The 12129-nt window shown below is 42.4% G+C and overlaps 1 protein-coding gene across 1 annotated transcript in view; it reads right to left on the reverse strand.

The window, feature by feature from the left end:
* Positions 1–12129, reverse strand: part of SNX10 (sorting nexin 10) — a 72748-nt gene that overhangs the window by 27594 nt on the left and 33025 nt on the right. Inside the window, exon 2 of the mRNA XM_006265355.4 lies at positions 9628–9680. Within this exon, the coding sequence (XP_006265417.1) occupies positions 9628–9651 (24 nt within the window). The 5' untranslated portion in view covers positions 9652–9680. The remainder of the gene's footprint in view (positions 1–9627; positions 9681–12129) is intronic.

The following is a 12129-nucleotide window of genomic DNA, read 5'->3' on the forward strand; positions in this document are numbered from 1 at the left end:
GGAATCATCAGGTGACAACCTCATGTTTCAGAATGCCCCAAACCACAACTGTTACAAATCCAATTATTCAGTGGCTCCAGTCTAGTCATTTTCCACAAAGTTCCTGACCAAAAAAAACAAACTTCCTGTCACTTTGCTGTTATTAGAATAAGATAGTGAAGGCAATAGAGCTGATCTATAATAATTTATAAACAATAACAGTGTATGTGGTCAAGTGATTAGAATAATTTCTGCATGGTTATAAGTTTATGGGAACATTTACTAAATGCATGTTGTTTTAGTTCAGTAGCAGGGCTGTTAGGGAGGGAAAAACAAAACAAAACAGGAAGGCAGTGCTATCACTCCAGATAAATAATTTCCTGGAAATATAGTTGATTGAAGCCAAATCTACATGTGGGAACATGGGGAAGCCTTGAGACCTGATACCTTAGGGGTGCATGATACCAGAAAGAGGTCAAAGGCATAGTTAGTCCTATAACCTTGAAAGAGAGGAGAAAGGCTAGGTAGTTACCCCACTCCATTAAAGGCAAGCTTTTTGTGCCATAATTCACTAATTTCATAATTCACTACTCTCACTGCAAATTTAATTCTTCCACACAACATGGAACAATTTAAAGAGAAAGAACCGGCAGGATCTCACCCTAGGATGCCTTATGGCCTGACAGAATGTCCTATGGCCTACCTTATTCACATGTAAGGTAGGAGGTAAAGTTTCAAATCCCCTCAGACAGGAAACAGAATTGAACCTGGATCTCTCCTATCCTAAGTAAGTGCCCTCTCTAACCATGGAGATATAGGATAAAAGGAGGCATCTTTTCCTTCCACCACATTTTCTGTTAGGCCTGGTACAACAGATGTGCTCTAGAAGCACCTACTGAATGAGGCCTAGTAGGTGAGATGGGTGAGGAACTACTATTTTGTAGATCCTGATGGGGCTTAGGTATGGGCTTAGTCATTAACTTAAATTATTCAATAAATTCAATATTCATGCTTAGCTGTTCAACACTGTCAAGAACTGAGCAGTTTTATCATGACCAGGACCAGATCTTTTGTGCCATGTACACCTTACCTGTACTGATAAACTTCTAATCAGCTGCAGAATTTATCCAGTCAAATTTTGGTAGCAGCTGAGTTAGAATTTTATAGATCTATTTTGGGTGTAGGTATTTACAGGGGCAGCTAGGCAGGACTTTGGTACCTAAATCCTTTTGTGCATCTAGCCCAGGGGTGGGCAAAATACAGCCCACGGTCCGGATCCAGCCTGTGGAGATACTTGGTCTGGCCTGTGGAAGGTCCCTTGCTCCCACCTGGTCCAGGCACCATCCAGCCTGTGGCGCATCCTGCCACCCCCAGGGGTGCAGCAGGGCTGGAGAGGCTCCAAGTCTCCATTTCTAAGTAGCCTGGGGGGAATGGCTCCTTCCAGCAGTTGCTGATGCCGGACCCTGGCCCCATGGAGACTGGTGGAGACCCATGCATGCAGCCCCAGCTCTGACCTTGGCTCAGCCCACTCTGCGCCCACTCCAGACTAGCCCTGACTGGAGTGGAGCAGCTCCAGACCAGCCAGGACCCATGTGTACAGCCCCACTCCCGGGCCACCCTGTGCCTACTCCAGACCAGCCCACCCATAATGAGCAATGGCAGCAGCTGGGCAGAAGCTACTGCTGGGCACAGAGAAAAAGCAGCCACCTCTCCCTTGTCACTGCCAGGCCCCGCCACCTGGAGATTAGAAAAAAAATTAAGGTGAGGCCGAGATGCACGTCATATTCTCCAATATGTGAAAGGCTACCATGAAGAAGATTGAGAAATGCTGTTCTCCCTTGTACAAAGGACAGGACAAAAGGTTTAAATTAGAGCAAAGCGTATTTATATTCAGTCTCAGGAAAACGTTCCTAACTCTAAGAACAGTAGGATATTGCAACAAGCTACCCATGGAAACTGTGGAATCTTATTCATTGGAGGTTTTCAAGAAGAAGCTGGATGGACATATTTTTGGGATGATTTATGAACAGTAAATCCTCATCTGTGCAGATAGCTGAAGTAGGTAAATTCTGATATTCCCCCACCCAACCCTATTATTATTATGTATGTTATTAATACTTCATTAAAATAAACTCAATAGGCAAGCCACTCCACACAAAAAGCTATATCAGCATGGTATTTCAGGACGTGAGTCACAAAGGGTGGAGTATAATAAGCATTCATCTTAAAAGAATCATACAGAAAAACTGCCTGCTTTTTCCACCCCCCCCCAACTGAAAAATATTTTTTCTATGGTTTGGGTTTTACACGCTGTATATGCAAGAGTTGATTTAGTTTGGACAATTAAATTAATTTTCATTCAGATACATATCTATACATTACAACTGTAACTTAAAATGTGTACGCAAATAGAGCAATATATTAATTTTAAAAGAACTTTTTACTGCAATCTCCTTAAATTGAGTTCTAGTAGGAACAAAACTTCATGGTGAGTACATCTACATCTGCAACTGCACTAGGAAAACCTGCACCCCAAGTTTTCTACTAGCCTTGCTCCACCGGTGGCAGAAGACAAGGAAGTTGGCAAGGTTCAAACTCTTCTAATCTGGAGTAGGGGCGGGCAACCATTTCTGATTGCAAGCCAGAACAACTCATCCTGGATCAGAGACAGGTTGGGAAAGTGGGCACTAGGGCATGCAGTGGCGTGGGGACAGCGTGTGCAGCCAAAACCCCCTGCCACTGAAGCCCCACTGCTACCTCTCATCTGTGTGTTCTTGGGGGACCCTGGCACAGGACACAGTCTGACTCACAAAGAATCCCGCCCCCCCCCCACCAACAAAACTGATTAAGATGCAGTGGGAGACGCACCTAAAACCCTCCAGATAAGGGTGACAAGAATGAAACAACTGCCCTAGGTCTCATTTGCATCTGAGATGGAACCAGATGACAACTCATTTACAAGGGAGATGGAGAACAGAAAGCCTGAAGCAGAGACTGCAGTGAATTCTGGGATCAGAAAAGCAGGGTAGCACTGCATGATGAGGAATCTGTGCTCCAAATGCTAATCAACCCATGTTGACACCCAGCTCAGTATTTATCAGACCAGTTCTAATCTGGATTTACAAAGGACTTTTCCCCCCCCACACACACCCCCCCACCTCTAAGTGTAATAGGCATCTCGGGCCGTACATTCTCCGGTCCCACTATGGGAGGCCTACTTAAACTTGATTGGCTAAAACTCGGTTGCTGGGTTAGGGAATGCTGAGGCAAAGAGACCGAGTCAGAGGGGGTATGGGCAACATTTGAACAATGGTAAAGCGTCCAGCCCGTTGGAGTCCTGACCACAAGTGATGTCATACTTTTCCCGGGATGACTGGTGGAAGTCCTCCTGCCCAAAGGTTATAAACACTCCAATAATTGCCTTAAGTCTGTTAAAAGACTATAGTAAGATCTGGAAAAGTCATGCTAAGCTGAGGCTTGTTCACAACAAGTAAAAATCCAAAATCCAGATGCTGCACACTATCTATTGTTTCTGAAGAAACCATGAGATATCCCATCAGTATATCTGCTATCCATAGGAATTTCAAGCTGGCTCCCAAGTATCTGGTTACTCCCTAACCTTATGTGTTTCCTGATTATCAATCAGTTTCTTGAGATGTTCCAAACCAGATAACCCCTTGTCAATAGAAAAGAATGATTTACACTACTGAAAATGCTTTGAAGAAGCTGAACTGAAGGTATAAAAATCTGTAAAAAAAGCAGCAGTGTGTGTGCTTCAAAAAGAAAAAATCTCTCTGATACCATCCACTGTTTTTCTCGAGAGGCTGGAGGAAACATATCGTCTCCCTTCAAGGATTGTGCTACAAACTTTACCTGTCAGCTTTGCAACCCGAGTACCTTGGACTGGTGAGATCCCAGCGCTCTCTCTCTCTCCTCTCTAGGCATAAATTTCTGAACCTGAACTGTATTAGTTAAGCTTGAGCTAAGTTTCCCCAAATACTTAGTGAAACCAGGGTAGTATTGTAATTGTTTGTGTTTGTTTTTCCTTTGCATGTCTATTACTATTATTACCATAATATATTTCATATACTTAGCAATAAATAACTTTTATAGTCAAACTCGTAGTAACTGGGTACATTTTTCCTTCTCTACTTCTCCTTCCCCACTTGCTCTGCAGCAATGCTTCTTTTACCTAAGCTAAAGATCCCCGTGAAGCCCAAAAATACTGTGGGGTCTATTCATCAAGGGGCTAAAGATTGGGACGTGCTGAGTTTGAAACACATATGGGGATCAGCTTGTACAGGCTGATTGACCCAGTTTGGCTCAGATGTGCCCTAATGAACTGCATGCTGGCCCATGAGGGTATCATCTGGACACCCAGCCGGATTCAGAGGTATTCTGTTCACCTGTGTGCTTGTGTCTAACTGCAGTTTATTGTTGCTCTGATTAACTGATTCTTGGCATATGAGGGTGTCAGCCTGTCCATGCTGATCAACCCGGCCGGGTCAGGCATGTGACATTAGTGTGTGTGTGTGTGTGTGTGTGTGTGTGTGTGTGTGTGTGTGTGTGAGAGAGAGAGAGAGAGAGACTGATTTGGTGACTGGAGGAACCCAGCCCCAGTGAAACTGAGTCCTGCAAGATAGCTCCACTGGGGATTAGGACTTGCAGAAGGGAGATATACAGCTCCGTACAGAAACACAAGTAACACAAGCAGCACAGTGATAGAATTACCAAGACCCTAGAAACGTGTCCCTAATAAATGAGCACACCCCAATGTAATGGGGAAATATGGTAACACCACAGCTGTGGGACAGATCCAATGGCTGGATTCAGCCCATGGGTCATAGGTTACCAACCCCTGACCTGGGACGCTATAAGCATTTTGGGACAAGGAACAGCTTTCTTTGCTTGTACAGTACCTAGCACAATGGGAACCTGGTCTTTGACTAAGGCTCCTAGTTTCCATCACAGTAAAAACAAAAATAATGACATGATAATATGTGGCTACACCTGATCAAACACACAGAAGCCATTATCACACTTCAGGTATGAGCAAGAACCAGATTTGGCCTGCAAAGTGTTTATACTTGCTGATAGGCCATAAAGACCCCAAGCCAACTCTCCAAGTATGTCTCCACTGCTTCTAGACTCCAACAGGGAGTGCCACAGGAAAACACTCTATGTATACTGAATCCTGAAACAGAGTGTCATATAGCCAATCTAGTGAAGCACTGGAGTTTTACAAATAAGCTTTCAATCTCAGGTGTGTTTATCAGCATAAATCCAGCAGCACTCTAAGGCAGCTATATGACATCTGTCTTGGGTGTTAGCACACATGAAGCCAGAATACCATGCAGCATTCCTTGTTGCAGTCCAGAGGTGGGATCGGAGGAGGCCACATTTGTACCAACCTGAGATAGCCAGGCTGCAAGTTAAAAGAAAAAAAAAAAATCAAACAAAACAATAATCTATTTGCCCATTTTATGCTGAAGTAGCCGTTAGGCAGGGTGGATAAAAATCCATGATTATTTTTAAGCCAAAAAAAAAAAATGGATTTTTAAATTTACATAGTTTTTTTTATTTTTATTTAAATTATAATTAAGCTTTCCTTTGTAAAAATAAACCAGCTTACAATGAAATTTGAATATAATATAATATAGTCCAAGACATAAATGTTATATAATTTATTAACATAATTTAAATAAAATAATGTGTTGAATCAATGTGCCTCTACTAAAAATTCTGAAGTTAAAGGCTGATTTTCTTCTATTTAAGAATGAGGGAGAAAATCTAACTTTTGAGGTCAAGTTTCAAAAATATGGCACAATCCTGCTGACTGCCTGCCCCTTGGGCAGAGGGCTAGACCTGATGATCAAGCAAGGTCCCTTTCAGCCCTAATATCTATGAAATCTATTAAATCTTTCGTATATTAGGGGTTTGACCCTGCAAGGGACGCAGGGTCTACGCTACTGAGTGCAAAGAATCAGCCAAGTCATCACAGGTATTGAAACCTGTAGAATTTTATGGATATACACCATAATGTGTACTCCTTGACCAGGATTATTAATTGAGCCCACCTGCACAGTATCAAACTCCTGTTTTATTCTCTCTACCTAATTAACTCAGGTCTCAAATTACAAACATTTATGATTCTGCACCCATAATGGAGGCTTATTCTCCAGCTCATGGAAGAGCAACCATCTGCTCAGTAACTACCAACACCTACTTCTTAAGGGTTCTGGATATTTCAGTTAAAGGGCGCTGCTTGGTCCTTTTGTACATGTAGAGCACTTCTGAAGTGCTCTATCCATGTCTCCAAGCTAAAATACTTCAGCACACAAGTCCAGGGGATTACAATAGCAGATATCATGGATTGTTAGGGGGAAGGGTTTTAATCTGTTTTGTTGGGTTTTTTGGGGGGGCAGGGTAGAGGAGAGGGTGAAGGGCATGGTAGATTGTCATAGAGAGAAGGAGGCTTGATTTACTGTTAATTTCTTGTGTGTGAGGAGGGAGAGGGAACAGAGTTAGGAGCAGTGTGTACAGAAGAAAGGACCATTTTAAGGAGAATTTTCAAGAGAATTATGCAAGTAAGAACTTAAGCTTAAATTACTTTCACCTAGGCATTTTAGAAAATTTTCCTCAGGGTGACCTAAAATAACTGGTTTAATTCACTAACCATAGTTCACAATTCTACTACTGTAACAGTTAATACTAGCATTTAATAAATTAGTTAGTTGTAAGTGTGCACTACATTTTGATAACAAAAGTTTCTGTATCCAAAACATTAAATAAATCCGAAGCACTGTTTTTGTGCTTAATAATTAAATTTAAGTTGCCATCTTAATGCAGCTTAATACAAATATAAGCAACAAGTTTATCATTTAGTGAATAAGAAATATATATTTCACCATTTTATAGCATACTACAATGTAGGCTTTCTAGCAATCTAATATATTAGGCTATATTTTTTTAAATATATATAGTTTATGTACCTAGGAAATGTACGTACTAAATCTACTGTAAAAACTGTAATAAATCAACATGTTCTCATTGTTATTGCAGCCAATAAAAATACATGTTTCTTTAAAAAACAAAAAATATACACAATGGGAAAATTGATAAAAATCAATTATTTAAATTGGGCTTTTCACTTGCTGATTTAAATTATGATTTGAAGAAATTCACCTTGCTCTCAGGCAAACAAGAAACTCCACAATACCACTTTTAGAGAACCAGTTCAGAGCAGAACCAGGCAGGACTTAAATATAAATATGTGTATGTTGCTTAATTTCCATCCTTCTGTTAGTGTTACTTTCTGCAACTTAAATTGAAAGAATGATTAAAATCTAAAGCTGCATTCATCACTGGTATTATTATTTAAATTAATCAATTTAAATTTTTGCATTTCTCTCCCTCTGCACAACTAGTTGGGTTACTATTCTTGTTCAATCACAGAATGCAATGTTTAGGTTGCAAGTGGTGCAAAGGTATTTTTAACATATATAATAATTTGCTTGCAGAAGATGGAGATGTTAATGACCTTGTTATCTTACTCCAAAAAATCCCTCAAAAGAAAAATGTCACAAACAGGACTTACAGGAACATTCATAACATTTATGCATATTATTAATGACTAAAAAAATATGTCATGTAGATAACCCCGTTTTGGCTACTTAAAAGAAAAATGCCCCCAGCCAGCTCTCTAAGACTTTCTGGGCAACAGTGTCCAGCAGAAGGAAATTTTAAAACACCCACAAGAGAATAATCACTCCAGCAATTACTCTTTGGTAAGTGTTCAGCAATACACACGGGAGTGGCATTCCTTTTAAATGCATTTCACAGAAGCAGGTGACAAAGAGGCAAGGAAACAGCATTTATTATATAACTAAAATACAGGTTTGTAATCACAGGAGTTTCATTTCTATCTATTGGTGGCTACAGAAATTATTCTAGTTAGGATACCACATAGTTGGCATTATGGCTGTACAATTCACCAATATCTGGTATTGATTCCCAGTTTGGAGGTTTTATTGGGAAGGAGAAAGCAGGGGGTTAAAATGGACTCACAAAAGAACAAGTACTCAGGCTTCTGGGAGAACAGGAAGCTTTGGCCAGGAAAGAGGACTAAAGAGACATGTTTTGGTAGCAGAGTAGTTCTGTCTAAACAGAGAGACCGGATAATATCAGAGGAAGGTGTTTGGGTACAGAGGGAGAAAAGATTCAGACAAGAACTATGACTTGAAATAGGAACTGAGATCTAAGCCAATGAATCCAAACTAGTGAAGAAAGTGAAGTATGAAAATGCATACAGGTGTGTTTACTATTGTGTCTGGATCTGTCTCTCTCTTGTGCTAACTAAAAATCAACTGTGTTATAGAACCTTTACAAAGCCTGTTGGTGGGTTTCACCTGTCAGGTGAACTGAACTCACAGCATCCCCAAGACTGGCATCAGTCCCCTTAAACTATGAGGGGACTGATAGATCAGCATGGGTAAAGGACAGCTGGGCTGTGTGGTCCCATTTTCATGAAAGTGTAACATTTCCTTTGCCCACGAATTCTGTCAGAGAGGCCAAGGAAAGGGACAGTATCTCATGTACTCCGACCCTGGGACAACTTGCTGAGTGTTCAGCAAAGGGAACACAACCAAGGAAAAGGCACTTGGTGTTCTCTCATGAAGAATATGTTACTTCTGCTTTTCCATGACCTAAAGAAAGTTCATTCTAACCTAGGATGCCAAGGTCTTGTGCAGAAATATAATAGGTTATATAGAGCAGTGGTTCTCAACTTTTTCAGGCTCAAGGCTCCACTGGCTAGACTTAAGGCACCCACCAGAAAATGCTAGCTCTAAACTTTCGCTCATTTTTTAAGTGCAGAAAAAGAATAGAGTGATTTTCTAAAGATCTTGCAAAGATCTTATAGAGCCCAAAATGTCAGAATTTTTTTAACAATATGTATTCTTATTTGAAATCACTGGGTTTATATTGTGAATCATGTTTGCACATCTATCTGTGCTAACATTGCGTGGCACCCTTGGATCTCAAGGCATCCCAGGGTGCCACAGCACCCTGACCGAGGATCACAGCTATAGACCCCAGTTCTGTAGCAGAATATTTGCCCAAACTCCTGAACACTAGTGAAATTCCTGCTGCCAAAATATTGAATCAAACCCCCTAGAAATTTCATTGACCTTCATAATTTTTCCCCTAAACTCTTCAACCTGATTTCTCATCCCAATGCAGGGGGGGGGGTGTGTGTGCGCACGCATGCAAAGATGCTTAATAAAGCTACATAGGATCATATGAAAGCAGGGCTGCAAGGGACCTCTTAAGGTCATCTAGTCCAGCCCTGTGCTCAAGACAGGATCATCCCTGACTAAATCATCCAAGCCAAGTGTCAGAGGCTGCTTTTGAAAGTTTCCAGAGAGGGAGATTCCACAACTTCTCTATGTAATATGAAACAGTGGGGAAAAATGCACCCCCTTTTTCATACAAAGTCATACAACCATTATAACTACCCAACAACAGCAACAAGCTCTTATCTAATGATTTTCCAAGTTCTCAGCCTGTAGGTCCTTTGCACAGTAAAATTTTATGCACATCTGTCATCAAACCTGGCTCCCTCCCTAATAAAATTAAAATGTTACTTACTTGTTTTTCATGTTTTGGCGTCATCTTTAAAAGTACATATAAAAATAGCCAATCTGAAAAACAAAATGGATAAATGTGTTAGCCATGTAGGAGTTAAAGGATATGCATCTTTCCTGTCATGCAATAAACAGAAGAAAGAGTCAGGGTAGGCTCAACATGCTGTGGTGTGGTACTGGTGGTTACCGCTTGTGGTCCCTGGGAAAATAAAATTGCTGTTCTGGACTTCCGCTTAGAACCTTATGATTCAGATAAAAAAAGCCAGTTTCTGTATAAATTAACAGCAACATTTAGATTCATAGTGAGAAAAATACTCTGACCTGCTTCTACCAGAAGCACCATGCATGTCTCTTCCTGGGGATTCCTCTGGCACAGACTAGTCCTTTATGGGAACAGTACACATGATACACAAAATTCAAGTGTCTGTAATCCCCTGTAGGGTTTGTGATGTAACTGTGTGGATGGTGTCTGGTAATCCCACGCATCATAGTTTCTGACAGCTGCCTGTAGAGGCCAGGACAGATTTTTATCCCTTTCTGTCTCCTTTAGTGGCTTCTTGGGGTGTGGGGCAGGGGGTGTCTTTCTCTGAAGGCATGCAGACATTGGCCACAGTTAAAGGAAGGAGCTTTGACTGGGGTGCTTTGGTGCTCCTGATGGTACTTAGAAACTTTAAGCTAGATGGTCTGAGGACTCTGGTGTATGCAAGGGGTGGAGTGGATGATTTTTAGGACTCTTTGAAAATGCAAGGACTGGACACCTTGACCCAAGTGGTCTTTCTAGTCCCATGTTCCAGTGTGGGGGCTGTCTGTGCCTTTTCAAAGCTCCAGCATTAGTCCTGTATGAGTGTATTTGGGGGTTGGAGGGACTAGAGCAGGGGTTTTCAAACTTTTTTAGTTAGTGTATCCCCAGCAGCTGGTCAAGAAGCAGGGAGTCCCCCAGCCAATGAGCAGGGAGGGTGGAGGGGGAGAGGTCTCCCAGCAGTCAATCCACGAGCCGGGGTGGGGGTGGTCTCCTCCGCATGCAGTGGCGAAACCAGAAGTGCCAGGGGGTAAACGAACGTGCCGGCAGTGAAACCGGAAGTGCCCCCCCACTTCTCCGCACTGCTGCCGCGTACCTCCTGGGGCCTTCCCACGTACCCCTGGTTGACAACCCCTGGACTAGAGTGTACTGTATAGTAGTTGTTCCTGCTAGCAGATGCCAAGCAGTGAGAACAGCTCTTGATGGCTTACCCCTGTTTCACCCACCATAAACTGAATGCAAAATGTGTATCTGCCTTATCCACTCTCTTTGCATAACATTTCACTAGGATTTCATGTCTACTTGAAATAACAAAGAGAAAGTACAAAGCTCATTGGGATAGCTTGTTTCATAAGTGTCTGAAGCGTTACTTAGTGAATCAAACCATAACATGCCCAATCTTACTGTACTAGTAGGGTAGCAAGATCCTGCCCATGCTACAGGTGAAATCATACAAACAAGAGTCAGGTAGCAGTGCAGGTTCCATGACAAGTAATAAATAAGATTTCACTCACCCACTTCTAGCCATGGTATCTCTAATTCTTTTCAAAGCAGATAAAATTCCAGTAATTTTTGTGCAAACAAAAATGTTTAAATGGTGGTAAGACTTTTTCCCCCTTCTTGTGAATTTACAGAATTGTGCTACAGTTAACCTAGAGCACAGCTAATGCCAATTAATTATCTCATACAAATATGTATAGATAATCTATATATTTCAGCTGCACTGAAAGTTAGTATGCTGTTCAATCCATTGTATCATAGGAGGACTTCTTTATAATCATGTTCTGGGGCACACAGTGGAAAAGAGGCCAGGGTTGTGCTATCCAAAGCATGATGCCTGAAGTATATGTGCAGCCACTGCCACCATGGATCTGGGCCAGGGGTCTGAACCCCAGTACATCCATTTGCAGCCTGCCTGCCACCTGCTGCAAGCAACATGGGCTCCATGGTGATAGTGGCTGTATGTGCACCTCGGGGCACATGGCAGGTGGGAAAGGGGCCGGGGGAAGTGCAGTCCCAGCCCCTTCCCACCATTCTCCAAGGTGTGTGTGCAGCCACTCACAGCAACAAGTGGGCTGGGGCTCTGGACTCCAGTGCAGCCGCTTGCAGGTTTGTGGCTGCCTGCTATGAGCAGCCCAGGCTATTTGTGCAGCCCAGCCTTGCTCCCCTGCCATTTCTCTGCAGTGGGGGGTTATGTGCCCACTGCATGGGCTTCCCTTGGGGGGATGCCCCATGCTCCCTGCCTTGCAGTGCCCATGACAGCAGCAGCTCTCCCTTGTAACATGCTACCCCTGTGCATTTGGGGCTGGGGGTGGGGTGAGGTAGAGAGGGGGTTACATTAATTTAAATGGTGGCTCTGGATTGTAAATCTTTACTCTGTGAGGGGAAGTGACTGCAAATCCCCACCCCCAGCTCATGCCATTTTTTGTGTGCCTTGCCCCTTTGCTCAGCTGATGCCTTGCAATCAAGGGAGAGAGGAACACTGAA

Source organism: Alligator mississippiensis, chromosome 5, assembly GCF_030867095.1.
Source record: "Alligator mississippiensis isolate rAllMis1 chromosome 5, rAllMis1, whole genome shotgun sequence".
Lineage (NCBI taxonomy): Eukaryota > Metazoa > Chordata > Crocodylia > Alligatoridae > Alligator > Alligator mississippiensis.